We start from the raw sequence: 25,373 nt of genomic DNA on the forward strand, positions 1-25,373 counted from the left end.
AATGGCAGCATTTTACCTAATTAATTAAGATGCACGAACACTTGGTTCTTTCCTAAAACCCAGCAAATACACGAAAGTACTCGCCAGTGGAAGGAAAGCCGAGAGCCCAAAACCTGCAAGTGCCAGAAAGGGCATGCTCTAGACAACTGCTATCATCTTTAAAATTCATAGGGGAAGCCAACGGCAACTTCAGCTGAAACTCAAATGGTCACTGCGCTTTCTCTTCTCAACGCTCCTTTCCTCACCCCCAAACCCCGCACTCAACTTAAAACCCTCCCCTCTGCAAAACCCAATTCTCCTTTCTTCTTCCCTTCGTCTTTCCCTTCTTTTCCCAACCTTCAAGGACATCGTTTTAATGTACAACCGCCTATAGCTGCATCTCTCAAGGTGCTCTTCTGCGTCATTTTTCACCATTCCCAATTGCTGACCAACTGTTTGATTTTATGTTTCTGCAGAGTTGCTTCTGTTCACTTTTGACGCCCCCCCTTTGTTTTGTTTCAGGAGAAGGTGGGTTGTTTTAAGAAGACTTTGAGTGATTTTACTGGCTTAAACTACTGGGTTGTTCGGGACTATTATCGTCTTGTCGACTCTGTTAATGCACTCGAGCCAGAAATTCAGAGGCTATCTGATGAGCAGGTTGGTTGGGTTGTTTAGAATCAAGTACTTGGCTTGCTTTGTTTGGGTCATTGGGATGATGGACTAAGCTTGTTTGTTGTAGTTGGCTGCTAAAACTTCCGAGTTTAAGAAACGGTTGAACCAAGGAGAGGCTGTTTCGGATATTCAAGCTGGTTAGTCTTTATTAATGCTTCTGTTTCAGAGGGTTGATTTATGAAATTTGTATGACAATTAATGCTTCTTTTATTGATTGTTATATAGAGGCATTTGCTGTGGTTCGTGAAGCTGCAAAAAGGAAACTTGGCATGCGCCATTTTGATGTGCAGGTATTGATCTTTTTATGTATAAAGATTAAAGACCAAAGCATGTATGACTGTGCGGTCATTTATCTTTGATTACATCACTGTATACAGGTATCTTTTCTTTTTAAAATTCATTTTGAAGTCAGGTATTAATCTAAAGATCTTTTACTGGTAGATTATTGGTGGAGCGGTGCTTCATGATGGGTCTATTGCGGAGATGAAGACAGGGGAGGGAAAAACATTGGTCTCCACATTAGCTGCATATCTTAATGCACTGGCTGGTGATGGTGTCCATGGTATGCTCTGCATTCTTCCTCTTTTTGGAAAAGAAATTAATCTAAAGATGTTATTCTTTATTGTTTCTGTTGATATTCTAAAAGTTTGACTATGAGGCTCACAGGTTTGTGTGTATGTCAGATATTGGAGATATAAGGATCTAATAAAATATTTAAAAAAGGGACAACTTTTTCATCTGGTTTACCTCTAACTAGATTCTCAGCAGTCCTTTGAATTCCCTTTTGTTGCAGGATTTTTGGGTCACAACTTTTTACTCTTTTAATGTTCTTTTTAATCAAATGGTAATGTGTTAATTTGACATCGTTGCTTTTGTTGTTAACAGTGGTAACTGTGAATGATTATCTTGCTCAACGTGATGCTGAGTGGATGGGTCGTGTTCATCGCTCCTTAGGTCTTTCAGTTGGGCTTATTCAGGTATTTGTCTACTAAGTTGCAGAATGTTGTTAAACTTGTGTCATTCTTGCGGAGAGTCAACCACTGAACAATTTATTTTCTTTATGCATGAGAAGCAGATCTCAGTAACTGTTTACATACTTATATACTTCTAATTGTAATAGTTTTTGCCTGTTTTGATTGCATATATAGAAGGGGATGACAGCAGAAGAGAGGAGAATCAACTACCAATGTGATATTACGTACACCAACAATTCGGTAAGTGTTCCTAATTTGGTTGGTACAATTGAATGTGACTACTGCTGATGCATTTTTTTTCCCTGCAGCCCATCTTTTTTCCTTCCCTTCCCATGCCATGCTATGCCATATATCATGTTTCTCATACCATTATTTCTGAACATTTTTTAGGAACTAGGTTTTGATTATCTCCGAGATAATCTTGCTGGAAACAGTGATCAACTTGTGATGAGATGGTATGTCCCAGAGCGCTATTTCAATTTGGTCTTTGATTTTTTTTAATGGACTACTAGTGATAGACTTACGAAAACAGGCCAAAACCATTTCATTTCGCAATTGTTGATGAAGTTGATTCTGTTCTGATTGATGAAGGAAGAAATCCTTTGTTAATAAGTGGTGAGGTAATATAAACTAATCTTTCTTCCTTTATTAACTGTTTTCTGATTCCACGAATAATACTAAATGTTTTGATTCACAAAATTACTGAAACCTATTTTAAACTGTTTAACTGATTGCCTCTGAAAATTTTTGGAAATGTTGGGAGGACATTGAGAGCTGTAGAAATAGCTTGTAATAGCCTGTTGCCTCTTCTCTATTGTGTTCCAGGCTAGTAAAGATGATGCGCGATATCCTGTTGCTGCTAAAGTAGCTGAGCTGCTAATGAGGGTTCTGGTGAGTTCAGTTGGTTGTCTTCATCTTTCGTTAAACCATATTATTTGTTGCCATCAAGCTGCCAATGTAATTTTGTACTGTTATTTTACACACAGTTTACGGCTAAAGTAGTTTCCATGTAAATTCTGGTAACAGCATTATAACATTGAGCTTAAAGATAATTCAGTGGAGTTGACTGAGGAAGGAATTGCACTTGCTGAGTTGGCTCTTGAAACAAATGATCTATGGGATGAAAATGATCCCTGGGCTAGGTGAAATTGTTGGCCTTTTTTCTTTTGTACTTATTCTCGGGATAAGCAATTTGTACTACACGTTTTGTTCTGAATATCTGTTTCCTTTTTAGCAACTTCTCAAACTATTGTTTCAAGTTAATTAACTTATGTTACTTTTAAAACATAAAAGGCCCCAAAAGAAAATGTTTGACCAACTTCAATCTGATATCTTTCTTTCCTTTGTTGTATATTAGCACACTCTCTCTCTACCTTGATACTTGGTTCTCTAGTGGTTGAATGTGATCCAATCCACAAATTATTTGATGTTAAAATTTATGTTGTTGCAGATTTGTGATGAATGCTTTGAAAGCTAAAGAATTTTATCGGCGGGATGTCCAATACATTGTCAGAAATGGGAAAGCTCTCATTATCAACGAGGTTTTTATGTAGTGTTTTTTGATGTTTCAGTCTCTTTGTTGCAGCACCACGTCTCCATTGACCATGTTTGGATGTAATTACTGGTTCCTGCAAACTGTTTAGCTAGCCACTAAAGACAAATCAAAATTTTAGAATTGATTCAGTTGATACTTTAATCATGTCTATATATCCATCACAAACATTCTTAGGAGCAAAGTTAATGATTTCTTTATGTCGAAAATACATTTGATTTCATTAACCCTTACTTGAGGTAGAACCTTATCATGTTGTTTTTTATGTTCAAGGCTAAAGCTTCGGAAAAAGTAAAAATTGTTGCTTTTGGTGTTTGTATGTTTAGCAGTATTTCTTTTTCCTTGTGATGGCAATTAAACATTTATGAGAATCTGCAGCTGACAGGCAGAGTTGAAGAAAAACGGAGATGGTCTGAAGGGATTCACCAGGCTGTAGAAGCAAAAGAAGGTTTGAAGATTCAGGTAGATATGATATCTGAAAGTTCTTAACTTCATCTTGAGCCATATCAAGTATAAAAATTATAACTTTCTCATTCAAAATTGTAAATTTTCTATATTTGTTAGGCTGATTCAGTTGTGGTGGCTCAAATCACTTATCAGTCTCTATTTAAGCTCTATCCCAAGCTCTCTGGAATGACCGGGACTGCAAAAACAGAAGTATGGATGATAAGTGGATTTCATGTGCTATATTTGGCCATTTCTACTTTTTTAATGCAACTCAAAAAAGAATGCAAACTTGTTGTTTGTAGGAGAGGGAATTCTTGAAAATGTTCCAGATGCCCGTTATTGAAGTGCCCACAAATCTTCCAAATATTCGTAAAGATTTACCCATACAAGCGTTTGCCGTAGGACATTTAATACTTGAGTGTTTTCTTAATAGTGTTTATATTTTTTTAATATTAGTTTGTTACTATTTTTTTTTATTGTTGTTTTTGGTTTGTCAATTCTTCTAAGACTGCTCGAGGGAAATGGGAATATGTTAGTCAAGAAGTGGAATACATGTTTAGACAAGGGCGTCCAGTTTTAGTTGGGACCACTAGGTAAATTCTCTAGCAGCCGTCATTGTGATATATCCTTTCCTCTTTTCTTATTTTTTATTCTTGCTATTGTATAGAAAGTTCAACAATTGGTCAAATTTTATCTGTTAAGAGTGTTCAAAAACAAGAACATCCTTAGATATGATCTATCACCTTCTTGATGCAGTGTTGAAAATTCTGAACACCTGTCAGATCTGCTGCAGGAGAGAAATATCCCTCACAGTGTCCTGAATGCTCGTCCCAAGGTTTGTTATTGTTTTAATTCAATGATACCTTGCAGTTGGATGAACAGTTTACCGTATGTGCAGGGTTCTTCCTTGGCATCAATCATTTTACCTTTTATGTTTATGCAAGCTTCGTTCACCAGCAATTTTCTTTTTTCCCTCTATTCTATCAGTATGCAGCAAGGGAAGCTGAAATTATTGCTCAAGCTGGGAGAAAATATGCTATAACCATTTCTACCAATATGGCTGGCAGAGGAACTGACATTATTCTTGGGGGAAATCCCAAAGTAAGTGTGGTTGTGAAGTCTTTTTCTTTTATGCGAAATACATAAGGAAATGACATTACACCACTTCTTGTGCCATATCAAGATGCTAGCGAGAGAAATTATAGAGGACAGCTTGCTTTCATTTCTGACGAGAGAAGCTCCTAGTATTGAAGTCAGTGACATGTCAATTTCAAGAAAGGTAATTCTTTCTTGTCGCTGTTAGTTGGTAAGAAATAAATCTTTAATTCTTCGAGATTTTTGGCGTAGGTGTTTTCAAAGGTAAAGGTTGGCCCATCATCAATGGCTTTGCTAGCTAAGTCTGCTTTAATGGGTTTGTGATTCTTAAAACTTTCTGTATAGCTTGATTTTTCTGTGTAATATACATTCTTTGTAGTGATGTTGGAATATTTATTTAATTATTCTGATACCACTCTTCCTTTCAATGTGAATCAAACAGCAAAATTTGTTGGCAAAAGTGAAGGAAAGAGCTGGACACATGAGGAGGCAAAATCTATCATTTCAGAATCTGTGGAAATGAGTCAGTTAAAGCCTTTGAAAGAGCTGCAGAAGCTTATTGATGAACAGTCTGAGATGTACCCTCTTGGCCCTTATATTGCGATTACTTATTTATCTGTTCTTAAAGATTGTGAAGTACACTGCACCAAAGAAGGTTCTGAAGTGAAAAGGCTTGGGGGGCTTCATGTGATTGGTACATCTTTGCATGAATCCCGTAGAATAGATAATCAGGTAAGTGATTAAATGCAGAAAAGATTTGAGTAATTATGCTACATCTAAAGTTCTAAACCATTATTTAGTTAGCATTTCTGAATTATCTTCTTTTTGATAGACATTTCTGAAGTATCTTGCTTTAAGAAAATTGCATCAATTTTTGCTATTGGAAGATGGAGACTCAAACTTCCATAACAAAGTGACAAAGTATCCAATTTAGAAAATTGATTTCCTAAGGATCAATATGGTAGTTCCCTTTGATCATTTGCATCAGCTGATCCAGATAAAAGTACTGGTTAGATGCTTTGCTAGATTGAGTACAACTTATTTGTCGGTCATCCCTTATGATTTTCTTTCTTTCTGCTGAATCACTCAACATATTGTTTTGTTGGTCAAATGCTGCAAGCATTTACTGTGGAGTAAAACTTTATCTATACAGTACCATGGTCATTATATTTCATGTACTTTCAAAATGCACCTTGTATTCCCCATGATTCACTTTGATGATAGTTTGACTTCATATGTGCCATGCCAAACAATTATATTTCTCTAGGAAGATTGAAATCTAGATGTAACTGTATATGCAAATGCCAGAGAAGGCTGAAATTTTCAGTTCAGTGATGTTTTTGTTCACAAATGTAACATGTAAATTACAAGATACGGACTATTATTATACATGTATAAACGTGCATGTATATGTTGGAGCCATAAGCTTTATTCTATGAGATCTAATTATGCCCAATTCATTAAAGATGCATTGTCAGTTGACAAATTGTTTGAAATTGGAAACTTTGGGATGCAGTGAACTATCTAAAATTTGATGGTCTGACTAGTCAATGAACATACTCTTTTCCCCTCTTTTGAGAATCACTTCATGTTACTCTTGAGAGCATGTACTTCCAGCAGCATAATATGTGGTGTTAAAATATTACATGAAAAGCAATAATGTTAACCTTGTTCATGTAGGGCCATCTTTTGTTCTATTTTGGTTTTTTTTTGGGGGGCTGTGGGTAGAGAGAACTAAAAAGTATCTTTTATTTCTTTTCTATTTATTGCATTTTAAACATGGCTCTAATTTTTAACATAACAATGATGATGGTTTTTTACAGCTTCGTGGTCGAGCAGGAAGGCAAGGGGATCCTGGATCTACACGGTTTATGGTGAGGTAGTGTTCAATTATTATTTATTTGAATATTTAAGACTAAAATGACTTTTGTGGCAAAAAAATTTAAAAAAGAAAGTTAACTGGGCTAGTGTTGCCCAGTTACTAGGGATTGGTTAAATGAATTTCTTTTCCATCATGCAAATATCAGCCCTTCCAATCCATTCTGATTTAGATACAAGACAATCTGGTATGAAATTAGGAAAAAAAAATAAGTTCAGTATTGGAAGAGATTTTCTCAGCAGTTAATGGCCTAGATCTGTAACTTAGGTCAGTACCAGTTCAACCTCTTGTATCTTGTTATGGGCTAGTGTAGTTCTATTCATAGCCTTGACCCACTATTTTAGGTCTTCTTTTGGCCTACTGATGCTTTGAGGTGAAACTTCTGCTCTAACGTTCCCTGGACTACTAATTGTTAATGGTTAGAGTGATTTCTTTATTTTTTGTTGTTGTTGGCCAAGGTAGTGGTAGAAGTGAAAAAAATAAGATTAGAAATGAGTGGATCTGAAAACCAAATTGCACTTGCGTTGCATTAATTGAGCATAAAATGCAGGAAATGCACTAAAAGTAATTTGTACAAGTGAGTTGAAGAGGTGTAATATGCTTCTGTAAAAGATGCAACATAGTGAAAGATGTTTGTGCCAAAAATGGGAGGTGGAGATCGAAGAAGGCATCATTGGATAATGGGGGCTATTGTATTTTCATGGATCTTATTCACCACATGGTTACAAAATGCACGTGTGGTGTAATATGGTTCACGCGGTCAACTGGAAATATGACATATCAAGGAAAAAGCCTTATCTCTGAAATGTTTGTTCTTGTGCCCAATGGGAATAGCGGTTGAAGGGTTGATTTCAGAGTGGGTAATAACTAATAGAGGGAAAATTGTGCACCATGTATATGAAAATGAGGTAATCACTTGAGAGATACATGAATAGTATGTGACAATAATTTGATTATGATTTCTTGGGGTTAGTTGGATTCTCATGTAATAGCCACCATCACTCTTGTTGATGGCCTTTTTAAAAGATAATATTGGGCTCACCTATTATTATTAACAATAAGGTTATGTATATATACACACACATGCACGTAGAAAAGAATAAGTGACTAGGGTAAATTGAACAAGATAGGAGAAGTCCATCTACATAAGAAATCCTATTTACAAAGTCTATCTACATAGGAGCCCTATTTACATTATATTATTATCTCGCACACTCCTCAAGTTGAGTGAGGGAATCGCACGATCAACTTCTTTCCAAGGACTTAAAGCCAAGACTTAAGCAAGGGCTTGGTCAAAACATCAACAATCTGTTTATGAGAGCTAATATATCAAACATCAAGGGTCTTTATCTTGCAAAAATGAAAGATTGTCTCCTTATGCTTTGTACATGAGTGAAAAACATGATTGGCTATTAAATAAGTAGCAGCCAAATCGTAAACAATTGAGGAGACTGATGAAGAGGAGAAATAATTTCATGAAACATAGGTTGAAGCCAAAGAATTTTAGGAGTAACACAAGCCAAGGCACAATAATCAACTTAGTAGAAGAGCGATCTCTAGCTCGCAGCTTTCATGAAGCCCAAGAAATAAGATTATTGCCAAGAAAAACCACAAAACCAGTAGTCGGTTTTTTTATTATCATAAACTAAATTAGCTCAATTGGAGTCAAAAGTGTTAAAAGCAGAGAAAGGGCATCAGAAAAGAAGAATATGAGAAGAATTTTTGTCTTGTTGATTTCAGTGAGTAAGTTACATAGCTATTTATATACACAAAATAGGAAGAGAATGAAATTAGTAATGACTAAAATCCTTAAACATAAGCTAATTGAATCTAATTAAAGCCTTAGAGATCAGCTATATACATTGCCAATTATATTGTTAGTTGTCAATTAGTTGACACTCCCCCTTAAGTTGGTGCATAAATATTGCACATGCTCAGCTTATAATCCAAAATAGATCTTATTGGCAAGTCCTTTGGTGAAAAAGTCAACTACTTGCTTGTCGAATGTCAAATGCAATAAGTTAAAAGAATCTAGTAGTTAGCTTTTCTTTAATGAAGTGTTGATCAATTTCAATGTGTTTGGTTTGATCATGTTGCAATAGATTTTGCGCTATGTTGATGGCTAGAGGTGAGTATTCGATCGAGTCAAGTCGAATCGAGTCAAAAAATTTTGAGTTAGTCGAGTTGACGAATCTTATTCTAGCAACTGAACTCAATTTGATTTTTTTTTTTGAATTTAGTTGAATCGAGTTGAGTCGAGTTAACGAATCTTATTATTTATACTTAATGTTACGTTTACATGGACCTATTATTTAACTTGTAGACGAACTACAAGCTTTTAGATTAATTTTGAGTAAAGAAAAAAGGGAAAGTGGGGCGATTCAGGAAGGAAAGTAAGACTACCGGGTAAAAATTTATTAAAACAATGTAGTTTTGCCTTTTAACTTGATAGTTTTGACTTTTAACTTTAGATAAGGTGAACATTTATCAAAACAACGTAGTTTTGTCTTTTCTTATTTGGATTTTTGAATAACTCGAATTAAGTGTGAGCGTTTGGTCGAATCGAGTGAAATTGTTCGAGTTAAATTAGAAAAATTAATAATATCAAATTAAAATCTTGTTACAATATAACTATTTCCATGTTAGAGTACATAAATTTGAAACCATATATATTTGAAAACTTTTTAAAGTATAATAATAAAGATATTTTAGTATGATAAACTTGAATCATTAATCACTTATTTAGATTCCAAAATTATTATTTTATAAAATTTTAAAATTTGAAAATTTCAACTTTTTTATATATTTTTAGATTTTTTAAAATTTATAATTTTTTAAAATACATATTTTAGAATTTTTATAAATATTTTGAATTTTAAAATTATTTTCAATTTTTAAAATTATTTTGATTTTTTTTGTAATTTTGTTAAGAGACCAATTTGCTCATTTTCAAAATTTATAGGGACCAAAAGGGTTTTATACTAATCTGTTATTTGAATTATAAAAATTTAACTCGACTCAAACTCGAACTCGAAATCCGAAATTTCTTAATTGAGTTGACTCGAATAATTCGAATAATTCGAATAATTCGATTCGATTAACTCGAAATTTAAAATTTTTTTTGATTTTTTCGAATCGAATCGAATTTTGCTCACCCTTGCTAATGGTGACCTTGTTGTCATAATCTAAGGATAATTCGTCTTTTTTTGGCAAATTTAGTTATTTGAATACCTTTCACAGCCACAAAAGCTCATAGACACCTTGAGCCATAACCTTGTACTCTACTTCCGCACTTGATCGAGCAGCTACACATTGCATCTTTCTTCTCTAAGTGACTAGGTTTTGAAAGTTTTCAGGAGAGTTTTTAATAAAACTGTTTTATTTTTATTAACTAAAGAACTGAACTTAAATAGAGAAAGAGTCCTAATCCTAATTGGGAAAATAATTCTCTTATTCTAATAAACTACTAAAACATAAGGGAAAATAGTTCCCTTATTCTAATAAACTACTAAAAGATAAAATAAAATATTTTTAGAATATGAATAAAACTTATATGCCTAAATAAGGTTTCTCTACCTACATAATTTTAAAATATGTACATATTTCAACACCCTTCCTCAAGTTGGTGCATATATATCAATTATGCCCAACTTGCTTACAAGAAAATCAAAGCTTGTTTTAGAGAGCCCTTTGGTGAGTATGTCAGCAATCTGTTATTTTGAAGGAACAAACGAAGTGCAAACTTGGCCTTCTTCAATCTTTTCCTTGATAAAGTGTATCAATCTCAACATGTTTGGTTTTGTCATGCTGGATTGGGTTGTGAGCAATACTAATGGCAGCTTTGCTATCACAGTACAACTTCATTGGTGAAGTTATTGGTTTCCTCAGCTCTTCCATAATTTTTTTTAATCATATCATTTCACAAATTCCTTGAGCCATTGAACTAAATCAGCCTCTGCACTATTTGCTACAACACTTTGTTTTTTACTTCACCAAGTCATAAGGTTTCCCTAAACAAATGTACAGTATTCTGATGTAGTTCTTCAATCTGTTATTGAGCTTGCCTAATTTGCATCTGTATAAACTTCAATTCCTCTTTGTTCGGGTTTCATGAAGAATAAGCCCATTCCGGGTGAATTATTCAAGTATCTTAGAATCCAAAACACTGCTTCTTCATGTTCCTCCATTGGGGAATGCATAAATTGACTCACTAAGCTCACTGCGATAGCTATGTTTGGCCTTTATATGTGATAAGTAAATTAACTTACCAACTAATCTTTGGTATTGCCATTTATCAATTAATCGACCTTATTTATTTTCGATTTTTACAGTTGGATCAATTAGTGTGTTAGCTAGGTGGCAACCACTCATCCCAGCCTCTTTTAAAAGATCAGTCACGTATTTTCTGAAAGACTACAAGACCCTTCTTTGATCGAGCAACTTCCATTTCTAAGAATGTATTTCTAAGGACCCAAGTCTTTGATCTCAAACTCTAATGCTAGATGCTCCTTGAGATGCCTTATTTCATCCACATCATCTCTTGTAAGAATGATATCATCAAGATAAACTATAATAACTGCTATTCTACCTTTTTGTGAATGTTGATAGAACATTGTGTGATCAGTTTGCCCTTGTGAGTAACCTTGTCTTTTAACAACTTGATTGAACCTTTCAAACCAAACTCGAGGACACTGCTTTAGACCATAAAAAGATTTCTTGAGTTTACATACTCGAGTTCCAAATTTTTCTTCAAAACTTGGAGGAGGATCCATGTAAACTTTTTATTCAAGTTTCCCATTTAGGAAAACATTCTTCACATCTAGCTGTTGTAAAGACCAATCAAGATTAACAGCAATTGATAAAAGAACTCTTAACAGAATTTAATTTGGCTACTAAAGCAAATGTTTCAAGATAATCTATCTCGTATGTTTGAGTGTACCCTTTAGCCACTAACCGAGCTTTTTATCTATCTAAAGATTCATTTAGTTTGAATTTGGTTGTGAACACCCATTTATAGCCCACTATTTTTTTCCCTACAGGTAATTCCATTATTTCCGATGTACCTGTTTTTTCAAGAGTGCACATCTCCTCTAAAATAGCCTTCTAAAATAGCCTCCTTTCATTCAGGAACTTGTAAAGCATTTTTCACATTTTTGGGCATTTTTACAGTATTAAGACACGAAACAAAGGCTGAGAATGTCGAAGATAAGGCTTTATAGGATACAGAGTTAGACATGGGATATTTGACAATATTTCTAACACCTTTTCTCTTAGCAATTGGAATATCTAAATAAGAAAATTCATTAGCTGGATTATGAGCTTTACCTGGACTTTTAACAAGATTTTGCGGGTCGGATTCTTGGTGATAAATCTAGTAGATTCTATTTTCTTAATTTCGATTTCTTCTTGAGTAAACAATTAACTCCTTTGTTTGTTCTTTATTCTCATGATCAGACTCTACACCTTCATACTCCTTTTTATTAGCGTTAACACTATTAATTTCTGTGTTAATCATAAATTCGCCTTCCCCATTATTACAATCCCTATGTTGTATATTCTTAGTCTTTTTTTGATCAATTATAGAATTTTTCTTACTATAATTCATTGCCTGAAGATTAGAATTAAAATAAGATTGCGTTTTAACAAATGTGACATTCATGGTAACAATTATCTTCTTATCAATTCAATCATAACATTTGTAACCCTTTTTATTAGAAGCATAGCCAAAAAAGACATTTTTTCCTCTAGGATCTAGTTTACCTTAGTTGTGAAGATGAACAAAAACACTACACCCAAAAACTCGGATGGATAAACCTGTGATCAATTTAGAGTTAGGAAAGTTATCTTTAAAGAGACGAAAAGGAGTTCTATAGTTAAGAGTTTTACTAAGCAATCTATTAATAAGATATGTGGCTATTAACAAGGCTTTGCCCTAAAAATAATGTGGTACTTGACTGATGAACATCAAGGCTCTAGTTACTTTCAAAAGATGTCGGTTTTTTCTTTCTGCAATCCATTTTGTTGTGGTGTATTTGTACAAGAACTTTGGTGGACTATTTCATGTTGGATTAAGAAAACACCTAATTGGTCACAAAAAAATTCCCCATTATTCACTCTGAAATACTTCTATTTTCACATCAAATTGTGACTATAATGCTAATTCACAAAATTCACAGTGATATGGACTTTTATTTTTAAATAGATTACGTAACAAATATCTTAAATAGTAACAATTAGGATCTTCAAGCCTATAATGTCAAATCATAACCTTATCAAAATAAGAAACAGAATTTAAACATAAAGTAGTTGTTGGTTGACTTAGATGGCCGTCGTCAAAAAAGTAAATTCCACAATTATTTAGCATTGCCAATCATCCTCCTCGAGACTGTCCTGAAATTTACACATAGAGGAGTCAAATATAACATGAAAATTCAAGTATTGGGATAATTTATTGACCGATATGAGATACAAACTAGATTTGGCACATGTAAAACATCATGTAAAACCAAAGAAGACGAAATTTTAGTAGCTCCTTACTCGCTATTGCTGAGAAGGACTCATCTGCTACTTTGATCTTTTTGTTTTCTGCTCAAGGTGTGTAAGTTGTAAAAAGAAAATGACTACTAGTCATTTGATCACTAGCTCTAGAATCAACGATCGACGTGTTTGTTTTACAAGGCTTGACACTGAAAAAAACAGAAAAACCAGTATCTGATTGGTCATAAGAGGAAGAAGGATTATTGGATGAGTTAGGAATAGAAGAATTCATCCGAAATTGTGGTGATTGAAAAAGTTTGTGTAGATGCTCTAATTGTTCCTTAGTGAATGGAGACCTTTCCAGAGAACTTTGACCCTCATAATTTTCATTAATTGTTTGGAAAGCTCTGCTATTCCCTGATTATGAACCACGACCATTGCCACTATTTTTTCTTCCATTTGTCGGTTTCCTATGGAGCTTCCAACACGTTTCTCGATGTCCCAATATTTTTTGCAGTGATCGCACCAAGGTTTTTTCCTTTTTTCACTATCATTATTTTTAGTAGTTAAAAGAGTAGAATTATCATCATTAGCTTCAAACCCTGGCCTTAACATTACTTTTTTTCTTGTCTCCTCTCTTCTAACCTCAAAAAAAATCTTACGAAATTTTGGAAGCGGTTTTTTCTCTAAGATCCGAGATCTTACTTCATCAAATTTTTTATTTAAACCAGCCAGAAACAAATAAGCTCGTTCATTCTCTTCTTTTTTCATAGCTTTTACACCATCTTCGGGACATTCCCATTCATCATTATAACACTGATCCAGTTCTTGCCAAAGAGTCATCATCTCGTTATAATAAAAAGTAACTTCTTTTCCCCTTGCCTAACTTTCTAAAGTTTTATTTTTAATTCAAAGATCTGTAAAGCGTTTTTTAACTCTGAATAGATGTCTTTTACAGCATCCCAAACATGTTTAGCAGTTGGGAGAAAAAGAAAAGGTTTACCTATGGATGCTTCCATGGAATTAATAAGCCACGCAATTATCATAGAATTTTCTAACCTCCACTGGCTATCTTTGGATCGCCCACCTGTGGTTGCTTGACTTCTCCATTTAAATGACTTAGCTTACCGCTCCCATCAATTGCTAATTTTACGGACTGCGACCAATCCAGATAATTCTTGCCATTTAACTTGTGAGATGTTAGCTGAAAAGAAAGGTGAGACGCCTTTGTCCTTTGAGTCATTGTACTCTCAGTAGTTGTTTCAAAGGTAGAACTCTTTTCCTCTGTTTGATTGTTGGATCTCTTATCTCCAGTAAATGTTGTTTTAACCATGATGTTACTAGAGATTTAACCTAGCTCAGATGCCATAAAAGTTTTCAAGAGAGCTTTTAATAAAACTGTTTTATGTTTATTAATTAAAGGACTAAATTTAAATAGAGAAAGAGTCTTAATCTTAATTGGGAAAATAATTCCCTTATTCTAATAAACTATTAAAATATAAGGAAAATAGTTCCCTTATTCTAATAAACTACTAAAAGATAAAATAAAATATTTCTAAAATATGAATAAAACTTATCTATCTAAATAAGATTTATCTACCTAAATAAATTTAAAATATATACATATTCAACAGTTTTCCTCACACAAATGTGTAATATCCAAAGGTAGATCTATTATTTGGAGAACTAGCTCAATCTGCATTTGTAAAGAGCCTCAATACAGAGATGACCATGCTTGGAGAAAAGGTGACCCTTTACTATGGCAGATTTAGGTAGCGTAGAACCTGAAAAACGGCTTGCATGTGAAGTTCTAGAGGATCATGCTTAAATTGGCTTACCAAACTAACTACGTATGCTCTATTTGGTCTAGTGTGCTAAAGATAAATAGTTGTCCAGCCAGTCTCTGATATCTCTCCTTATTCATGGACTCTCTTCTTGCAACTGATGATTTGCTCTCAATAGGCGATTCTGCTTGTTTGCAATCTATCATGCCTGTTTTGTCAAGAGATCTAGACTCTATTTTCTTTAGGAGATAAAGATTCATTTTCTCAATTTGGGAACTTCAATTCTCAGGAAATATTGCAATTTTCCCCAATCCTTGATTTCAAATTCCTGAGTCAATTGCTTCTTTAGCTGAGTCATTTTTTCTTTTTCATCTCCCATCATTACTATGTCATTAACATATATTATACGGTGAGTGATTTTACTCTTGTGATGTCTCATGAAGAGGATATGATTTGTGTTTATATGTTGATAGTTGTTGATATAATCTTATAATTGATGTGTAGAGATTTTAGGGATTGACTAGCATATAATTAGGGTGTATAATATCTTTACACATGAATTATAAGATTATGTCAACAGCTACCAACATATCAACAATTTGCATTGCTCTATTGATAACCAAAAGACACTGTGGGATGGGAATTTGATAATTGTGCACCCTTATTATCTTTCCATAAAGTGAATCCTTTGGAGAACTTAGTGAGTAACTGAAATTTACATTATCTTCTCAATTCTAAATTGTTTAATTATCTATAATGGACTTCTTTATTTGCATCCTTCTTGTCTTTTATGGGTACAATTAGCATTATTTAGAATAACCTTTTCTATTTATTGATGTTACAGCTTGCAAGATGAGATGTTTCAAAAGTTTAATTTTGATACCGAGTGGGCTGTGAAGCTTATTTCGAAAATTACAAATGATGAAGATATACCTATTGAAGGTGATGCAATTGTAAAGCAGGTATGCATTGACCTCATCTATTTGAAAGCTAGAAACCTTATCTATTTCAGAGCCTTAAAAGTTGGTAGCATCTTCTCCATATTAGTGATTTCAATGACTTCATATTTGTAGCTTTTGGCTCTTCAAATCAATGCAGAGAAGTACTTCTTTAACATAAGAAAGAGCCTGGTTGAGTTCGATGAAGTTCTGGAGGTATGCACTTGGAAACAACAACCATATTTGAACATCTTGCCCAACTAGTTGACATGATCTTGCCTTGATAAGAGTTTGACTAGATATGTTGGTGAAGTTCTTAAAGGACCATCTTGTAGGTTCTGGTGTGATTTTTAATTGGATAAGGATTATCGACAAAGTACTTTGAAATGATGTTACTGCAACATTTAGTTCATTATTTTTCATTAACTGATACTCTTTTGTACTAGATATATCGGTGACTGATTTCCATTTGAATTCTTCATTTTATAAACCAGGAAAGAGTTAACTTAAATCTGAAACTAAATCCATGAATGTTCAATTTAAACAGAAGACTAACCATCAATTATCTCATTAAGTTATTTGACTTTTTTTCTCAGGTTCAAAGAAAGCATGTCTATGATCTCAGGCAATTGATTTTGACGGGTGATGATGAAAGTTGTTCACAGCATATATTCCAGTGAGTATTTGATATAGATGTTTTCATTGGAAAACAATATCAACGGAGGAATAGGAATTAGAATTCTACATATATTTAATTTCTTTGGGAGTTTTAGTTTTACTAGGGTTTTATTTCCTTATAAACTTTAAATTAGGAATTCTATTAGGACTTTAAATTAGGAATTAGATTAGGATTTTCCTTTGTAATTAACAGCCTATAAAAAGGCTGCCAATATGAAATAAAAAGGGGGTTTTATTTTTTATCACAAACGTTAGTTTGGGAAGGGGGTTCAGTCAAAGACGAATCTGCCTTTGAGTAACCATAGGTCGAAGCAAGGATACTTTCTCGTCTAGACCTGTGACTAGATCTTACGCCAAGGCGCATAACAACTTGGTATCGGAGTCAGTTGTCATGGGTGACGAAAAACTTTGATGACCAAGTCGGAGGCATTTATGGAACAAATGGCTACAAGGCAACAAGCATTAGAGGAGCAGATGGCGATTTTATCTCTTTCGGTCCAAAAGACAACGAAAGAGAATTTAGAAAAAATAATGAAGAACAAGGCAAAGCGGTGGAGGCAAGAAAAGAAATTGATTCACAACACGGTGGGGCATGGTGCCAAGATACTCCAAGATGGAATTTCCACTTATGATGGTGTTGGTGATCCTTTAGGATGGTTAAAAGATGCGAAAATTTTTTGGCAATCACGGACCAACGAAGAAGACAAAGTCGGCTTAGCTTCATTCCATCTCTTAGGAGAAGCACAATTGTGGTTTGATCAAATCGAGGAAGAGGAGGCAAATTTGGATTGGGAGCGTTTTAGAGTGTTGTCATGTCGGTTTGGGCCACCTATGAGTAATAACCCTTGGGAGAACTTGCAAACTTGAGACAAACCGGGACGGTGAAGAATATCAACGTCAATTTCAATCACTCTTGGCTAGGACTATTGATCTTAAACCTCGACAACAAGTAAACCTTTTCTTGTCGGATTAGTAGAGGAACTTAGAATTGATTTGAGATGCAACAACCGGAAACCTTGGAGTTGCAATGAATATGGCTCGAGCTTTGGAACGAAATAAAAGTCTCTTCCAAGATGTTATCTCAAACCAATCTAAACCGGTCACTTCCCAAAACACCGGCAAGAATTCCATTATTCCAACAACTAAGAGCTTTGCAAAGGGAGGAGGACAAACAACGAAACCAATAGGGAATAACAACAAAATAGGTTCTTCCGCACCATTTATCAAAAGATTGACACGAGCAGAGATGGCGGAAAGAAGGGCCAAGGGATTGTGTTATAATTGTGACGAGTCTTATTCCATGGGGCACAAATGTAAAAGGCTATTTTGGATAGAAGTACCAGATATTGAAGATGAGCAAGATGATGAGGTAGATGATCTTGAAATTTCCTTACATGCCATTAGAGGAACTTGCAATTCATCTACTATGCAACTACCAAAGAAAGGTGTCGGAAAACAGTGTTAGTTCTCGTTGATTCAGGCAGTACACATAACTTTCTACGCGAAGGTCTAGTGCCAAGATTGGGACTGAAAATACAAAAGAAAAGGGGGTTGCAAGTATGTGTGGCAAACGGAGAACGGGTTTCTTGCATTGGCATTTGTAAATCAGTACAGTTCGTTGTGGCCAATGACAACTTTCAAGCTGATTTTTATACAATACCATTAGAAGGGTTTGATATGATTTTGGGGGTTAAATGGTTGTGTACCCTTGGTCCAATTTTATGGGATTTCAGCTCCTTAATTATGCAATTTGCAGTAAACAAGAAGAAGATACTCTGGCAAGGGCAGCACCCAGAGGAAGTTCCACGACTCAGCTTGATACAGGGACAGGATTTAACTAATATAGTATTAGATAAGCTACTGGTAGAATTTGCGCATTTATTCCAAGAACCGTCTGGTTACCTCCTAACCGCAAATGTAACCATCGATAACTCTCAAACCAGAACGGACCAATTGTAGTCGGGCCTTATCGATATCCACATTTTCAAAAGGATGAGATTGAGAAGCGCAGTGACCAAATGTTACAACAAGGAATCATTCGACCCAAGAGATCACCATTCTCTTCTCCAAGACTATTAGTAAAGAAGCATGACGGGTCATGGCGTTTTTGCATCGATTATCGAGAGCTTAATGCTTGCACTGTTAAAGACAAATATCCGATTCCTGTCGTGGATGAATTGTTGGACGAACTTCATGGGGCAAAATATTTTACAAAATTGGATTTACAATCGGGATATTTTCAAATTAGAATGGCAACTATTGATGTGGAAAAGACAGCCTTTCGAACCCACCATAGACACTTTGAGTTTCTTGTCATGCCATTCGGGCTTACCAATGCCCCTTCCACATTTCAGAGTTTGATGAATGACATTTTTCGCCCTTACTTGCGTAAGTTTGTTTTAGTCTTCTTTGATGACATATTAATTTATAGCAAAACATGGACCTGAACATATGCATCATGTAAGATTAGTTTTTGAACTCTTGCGGATAATATGTTGTTCTTAAAGAAATCCAAGTGTTTCTTTGGAGAGTCTCAGGTAACCTACCTCGGTCATGTCATCCATGGTGAAGGGGTCGAGGTTGATCACACTAAAATTAAAGATGTCACCGATTGGCCAACTCCTAAAACTACCAAGGCTCTACGAGGCTTTCTTGGGTTGGCAGGATATTACAGAAAATTCATCAAGAATTATGGACAAGTGGCTGCACCCTTAACATCTCTTCTAAAGAAAAATGCCTTCAACTGGACTAAAGAAACTGATGTTGCTTTCACCCAATTAAAAACTTCTCTTTCAGCAGCCCCAGTTTTGCAATTACCCAACTTTGCGGAGGAATTTGTGGTTGAATGTGATGCTTCGGACAGCGGGTTTGGAGCTATACTACAGCAAAAGGGAGACCCCATTGCCTTTTTCAGTTGCAAGATTGCAGATCGACACCTTAAGTTGGCTGCCTACGAACGTGAATTAATTGGTTTGGCAAAGGCAGTGACTCATTGGCGACCCTATCTTTGGGGAAGGCATTTCCTCATCCGTACTGATCACTTCAGTCTTAAGTATTTGTTAGACCAACGACTTACGACATCTCCACAACAACATTGGATCAGCAAGCTAATGGGGTTTGATTTTCGAGTGGAATATAAAGCAAGGAAGTTGAACAGGGCTGCAGATGCTTTATCTAGAAAAGACGAAGACTTACCACACCTCATGACTGTTTCATTCCCTCAAGTTGAAATTCTTAAAGCCATCAGACGAGAAATAGAAGCTTCCCCAGAATTATCACAACTCCAGCAAAGAATTCTACAAGGAGAGTTGGGGCCCGATTGGGTTGCACAAGATGGGTTGATTTTCTTCAAAGGGAGGTTGTACCTTTTACCTACCTCACCAATTATTCCCACTCTTATCTCCTCTATACATGCTATGGCACATAAAGGGGAATTGAAAACATTGCATCGTCTTCGCCAAGATTTTTTTTGGAAAGAAATGAAGCTTGCAACCTCAGAATTTGTGCAACATTGTTTAGTATGCCAACGCCACAAATGGCAAAATTTACAGCCCGCAGGTTTACTTCAACCTCTTCCAATACCACAACATGTTTGGGCTGATATTTCTATGGATTTCGTGGAGGGTCTACCCAAAGTAAAAGGGAAATCGGTACTTATGGTGGTTGTGGACAGACTGTCGAAGTACGCTCATTTTTTACCTTTGTCCCATCCATTTACTGCTATATCTGTTGCTACCGTCTTTTTTGCAGAGGTATTCCGACTTCATGGCTTGCCTGAATCCATAGTTTCAGACCGTGATAAAGTTTTCCTCAGCCTGTTTTGGAAGGAATTATTTCGTCAAAGTGGTTCTAAGCTCGCTTTTCCTCAAAGATACCATCCCCAATCGATGGTCGACAGAGGTAGTTAACCTAACAATAGAAATGTACCTACGATGCCTCTCTAGTGATCGTCCCACGACGATTGGGTCGATTGGGTTCCATAAATGAGTATTGCTACAACACCTCATATCACACCGCCTCTAAAGGCCACTCCTTCCAATTAGTATACGGTAGGGATCCACCTCGACTTCTCTCCTATTCAGCTGGTTCTACAAGGATTGAAGCTGTGGATAAGGCTCTACAAGATAGGGATGCACTTTTACACAATGCTCGGGATAGACTCTTGCAAGCTCAAAGAACGAATGAAAGCCACTTATGATTTGGGGCACGAGAGTTGAATTTTAAAGTCGGGATTGGGTTTGGTTACGGCTTCAACAAAGATCGACAATTGACGATAACTAAATGAAGCATCACAAGTTATTGCCAAAATATTTTGGTCCTTTTAAAGTCTTGAACAAAATAGGATCGGTGGCCTATCGACTTGAATTACCTACAGCAGCGAAATACATGATGTATTTCATGTTTCTTTCCTCAAAGAATACAAGGGACCTCAACCAGATCATGGTAGGAGACTTGCCCTTAGTATATGATGGCAAGGCCTTGCCTACTCCACAAGCTATTATTAATACCGGGCTTAATCGGGTCGTGGGAACTATTAGTGCAATGGGCAGGATGCCCTCAAGAAGATGCCACTTGGGAACCAATTGATAATTTTCGAGCAGCTTATCCTGAATTTGAGCTTGAGGACAAGCTCAACTCCGAGAGGGGGAGTAATGATATAGATGTTTTCATTGGAAAACAATGTCAACGGAGGAATAGGAATTAGAATTCTACATATATTTAATTTCTTTGGGAGTTTTAGTTTTACTAGGTTTTTATTTCCTTATAAACTTTAAATTAGGAATTCTATTAGGACTTTAAATTAGGAATTAGATTAGGATTTTCCTTTGTAATTAACAGCCTATAAAAAGGCTGCCAATATGAAATAAAAAGGGGGTTTTATTTTTTATCACAAACGTTAGTTTGGGAAGGGGGGTTCAGTCAAAGACGAATCTGCCTTTGAGTAACCATAGGTCGAAGCAAGGATACTTTCTCGTCTAGACCTGTGACTAGATCTTACGCCAAGGCGCATAACAGTATTCTAATATGCTTAGATTTGTATGTGTGACCTAGCCTAGTAGATTTCCCAAGTTCAAATTGCAGCCAATGAACGGTGCCTGGCTCTCTTTTATTTATCCTTTTAGCGTATATGTGGTAGCAGGGTCGAGCAAGAAAAACTGAGAGACCAAAAATTGATCCAAACTGTTATGTTGGATATTTTTTGGTTTCTCAAGTTCGAAACAGTTAGAACCGAACCAGATTCTACTTTTATTTAATTTTTAATTAATTTTAATTTTTATGATGCACAAAATAAATATTTTATATTTAAAATTGTGAAAATAACTTAAAATACTATATAGAAGTTTTTCAAAAGATACCATATAAGAGTTATTGATTATATTTTATTTACTTGAAAAATTATTTTTAGAAATATTTATGAAAAAGACTTTGAAACTTTACAAATAATGCCCAAGTCATAACATAAAGTCCATTTTGTCAAAATAAAGTTCAAAAGCTCAAAACCCAAAATTAATATGGGAAAACCAAGAACCGGACTGGATTGTCATGGATGGTTCAAAAAAGTCCAAAAAACCTGACAGAACCGACCGAACTTAGCCCTAGATTGGATTGGATCAATATAAAAGCAAGTCAACCCTGCTATTGTGTTTCTTGGAATCTGAACTAGTTCTAAGGTACAAATTTTGGAAAATAGGTTATTTGGGATGAAAAGGGCCTTCATAAATTGCCATGTAAAACCAGGCAATATGTTCTTCAAATTATAGTTTCATTGTGCTTCACTGCTTTTTAGGGTGTGTTTAGTCAATTTTGACTAGGATAAGGCAGATATTCTAGGTAACTTGGAAGTTGTTCAGTATGAGTATGTCATACATCTAAAAAATTTAAAGATGAAAAAGGAAAAGAACAGAGCAGAATGACGTTCCTGGTTCAATTGCATGGTTGCCCCCTTTTTTCCCCTGTCATTAGAGTTCATTTCAGTTATGTTGGCACAGGAGCTAGAATGCATGTTAAGTAATCCATACCAGCAAGGAATTTATAAATAAATTGATCACAAACAACAGTTATATCATGTAGAGAATAATTGTGATAGCTTTTTAATATCTCTTTCTACCTTTTCCTGCTGGTCAGATTTTATCAATTGTTATTTGTTGTATCACGCTAGATTTCTTTTTATACACAGGTGTCTGTGGTATCATGATGTTCGGTAAAATGTTATACATGTATATCTAACTCACGCTGGCAATTATTAGTTTGTTGCCTGGCAGAATACAGCTTGTCAATGTACTTTCGATCTGACTATTTTTAAAGATTTAGCTTTGATCTGTCTTTTGAACATTAAAATAGAAATGTTGTTTAACAGGTACATGCAAGCAGTTGTAGATGAAATTGTTTTTGGAAATGCTGATCCACTGAAGGTATTGAGTGTTTCTCTTCAGATGCCGTCAACTCCTGCTCAACATTTTAGACTAATCACACTAATTCATCATGTAGCATCCAAGATACTGGAGTTTGTCTAAGCTTTTGAAAGAGTTCATCAATATTGGAGGGAAGCTATTGGATGGTAAGCTTATTTCTAAGCACCACCTGAGTTATTTTATATCTTTTTGGAATATTTATTACTTATTGGATTAGGATTACTACCTATCAAAAAATTCCTTATGTCATGGGATTTCTGCAGACTCATTTGCGATGATCTCAGAGGAAGATTTATTCCAATCTCTTAAACAGCTACGTGAATCAAATTCTGTAGATGTTGACAATTTTCACCTTCCAAACTTGCCAAAACCTCCAGATGGCTTCAGAGGAATCCGCAGAAAAAATTCTTCACTGAAACGATGGCTGGCTATTTGCTCTGATGATTCAACGAAGTTAGTAGAATAATGATACTGCATCTTTAAGTTGGTTTAGTTCTACACTATTTTGATACTGAATAATAGCCATTTGTGTTTTAACTATAGGAATGGGAGGTATCGGCCAACAACTAATCTTCTTCGTAAATACCTTGGGGATATCTTGATTGCTTCATACTTGAACATTGTACAAGAATCTGGCTATGATGATGCGTACATAAAAGAAATTGAGGTCAGGTGCTTTACATGTTAACAATAATTTGGGAATTTTTAAATTCGTGCCTTGAGCCTATGCCAGTTATTGTGGGAACAAGGATTGGTGTTCCTTTGACCTAACTTTTTTCACTTTCCAAATTCTAGTTAATATCTGTAATTCTGTATTAGAGTTTGACTTGTTTTGCTTTAATAAAGTGAAATATATTGTTGTTTGGAGAAGCCATTTCAACTACTTTATTAATTATCTGTTTATTTTTCAGAATATCTTTTTACTGCCTCGTACATGTCATCCAAGATCTTGTCTATTTCCTCCCCTTTTTGCTGCTAATTTTCTTCTTATTGGAATTCAGAGAGCAGTTCTTGTCAAGACTCTGGATTGTTTCTGGAGGGATCATCTCGTAAACATGAATAGGCTGAGTTCTGCGGTATTTAATCTGAAAATGTTGTTATCTTCAACTGTCAAATATAGATGCATTCTTATGCCAGACTTTGACAGGTAAATGTTAGAAGCTTTGGGCACAGAAATCCTCTTGAAGAATATAAAATTGATGGGTGTCGATTTTTTATCTCAATGCTTAGTGCAACACGAAGGTTAACTGTAGAATCACTCTTGCAATATTGGTCATCACCTATGGAATCCCAAGAGCTATTTTTTTCATGAAAGCTGATGTTGCTCAAGCTAAGGTTTGGTTATTCACATGTTTGTCTATTAATTCCTAGATGAGCTTGCTTTACAACTCTTTCGGTTTTATTTCAAGGTTATAGTTTTTTGTTATCTTAGCATCTAAACTGGAGTCTTAGGCCCAGCTATTTTTTCTCTTTGGAATGCACTAATGGTTTTGACATCACCCTCTTCTGCTAGGATAGCTTGTTTAACTTAGCTCTTCATTCATATATACACACTAAAAAACATACTTTTTACATAAGTCCTTACCAAACATTAGCAACTCTTACTACATTTTTTCTGTCAACAAGTTGCTTAAAGCAAACCTATCACTTATCTCAAACTATCTCAAGCTCTCAACTAAAACCATACAAAAAAGATTAAATATATACGTATCTCTTTCTCTCTCTCTCTCTCTCTCAGAATGAGAATGAGGACATAGCATGTCATAAGACCATTTTCCTTTCTGGTGGCTGTGGATATTTGATTATGTACACCCTCTGGGAATGTATCTACTGCATTTGATTGATATAGTTGTTGTGCTGGTCTTTTCAGTGAACTGCCATTAGATGAAACCTCATCAATGGTATGCCCAAGAAAGATCAAGTAGTATCATTCTGACTGGGGTATCGTATGTTTCTTATTCCATTTTTACTCTCAATTCTTAATGCAAGTGCTTAAGTCTGCTTTGAGAAGAAATACTCTTCATTGATGGGCAAGGTGACCAATGGGATCAGCACAATGTCTGCCGACAAGGTTGTGGATATTCTTTTTAGTTCAAAGGAACAAGGTTCCCTGTGTTCTACTGTGGCTGTATCAATACAAGAAAGCTGTGGTTTGGGCCAACAAGTTTCACACTGATTTTGAGATAATCCTGCAATTTTTCCTTCTACGCAAACTTCACTTGTAGCATAGATTTCATCTCCAATGAAGAGTATATCAGTTGTACAATGGCATTGACGTTTTCAAAGTTCATTCTGGCTTATATGTGCATATATACACACTAGCGCACACAATTGAGATGATGGGACTTTTTACATTTGCTGCGCTGAAAGGAAATTTGATATATATATATATATTTATATATATATATTATTTTTACTGGGAACATATTGAAGTAATAATTGAATGACTTAATTTCAGTTTACACTGGCAGTTGATGTTTTCAAA

The 25,373-nt window shown here is 35.1% G+C and overlaps 1 protein-coding gene across 6 annotated transcripts; it reads left to right on the plus strand.

The window, feature by feature from the left end:
* Positions 1 to 25,373, plus strand: LOC108466916 (protein translocase subunit SECA2, chloroplastic). Of its 6 annotated transcripts, none has more exons than XR_008278455.1 (33): positions 1 to 387; positions 502 to 636; positions 719 to 788; positions 877 to 941; positions 1,093 to 1,213; positions 1,537 to 1,628; positions 1,800 to 1,865; positions 2,016 to 2,080; positions 2,158 to 2,245; positions 2,451 to 2,516; positions 2,652 to 2,767; positions 3,076 to 3,166; positions 3,556 to 3,639; positions 3,742 to 3,834; positions 3,927 to 4,022; positions 4,132 to 4,217; positions 4,381 to 4,459; positions 4,612 to 4,725; positions 4,808 to 4,903; positions 4,972 to 5,035; positions 5,162 to 5,451; positions 6,543 to 6,598; positions 15,704 to 15,821; positions 15,933 to 16,013; positions 16,394 to 16,473; positions 22,834 to 22,888; positions 22,965 to 23,034; positions 23,152 to 23,341; positions 23,432 to 23,555; positions 23,890 to 23,964; positions 24,036 to 24,223; positions 24,759 to 24,834; positions 24,924 to 25,373. XR_008278455.1 is itself a non-coding variant. In XM_053024803.1 (32 exons), exons 1-31 carry the CDS (start codon positions 205 to 207, stop codon positions 24,198 to 24,200), a joined length of 3,162 nt encoding a protein of 1,053 aa, XP_052880763.1. In that variant the 5' UTR covers positions 1 to 204; the 3' UTR covers positions 24,201 to 24,223; positions 24,759 to 25,373. The 6 variants fall into 6 exon arrangements, 4 of the variants coding, with proteins under 4 accessions (XP_052880763.1, XP_017622775.1, XP_017622776.1 ...); XR_008278449.1 differs by having other exon boundaries at positions 24,759 to 24,829; XM_053024803.1 differs by having other exon boundaries at positions 23,890 to 24,035; positions 24,119 to 24,223; positions 24,759 to 25,373.

This window comes from Gossypium arboreum, chromosome 2, assembly GCF_025698485.1.
Source record: "Gossypium arboreum isolate Shixiya-1 chromosome 2, ASM2569848v2, whole genome shotgun sequence".
Classification (NCBI taxonomy): domain Eukaryota; kingdom Viridiplantae; phylum Streptophyta; class Magnoliopsida; order Malvales; family Malvaceae; genus Gossypium; species Gossypium arboreum.

Bases quoted from the DNA above. Each gene is read 5' to 3' on its own strand.
- LOC108466916 (XM_017767286.2), top strand. From the start codon at position 205: ATGGTCACTGCGCTTTCTCTTCTCAACGCTCCTTTCCTCACCCCCAAA. The intron at 16,014-16,393 runs GTATGCACTTGG...TTTTTTTCTCAG, and splicing joins AGTTCGATGAAGTTCTGGAG to GTTCAAAGAAAGCATGTCTA. The intron at 23,342-23,431 runs GTTAGTAGAATA...TTTTAACTATAG, and splicing joins TGCTCTGATGATTCAACGAA to GAATGGGAGGTATCGGCCAA.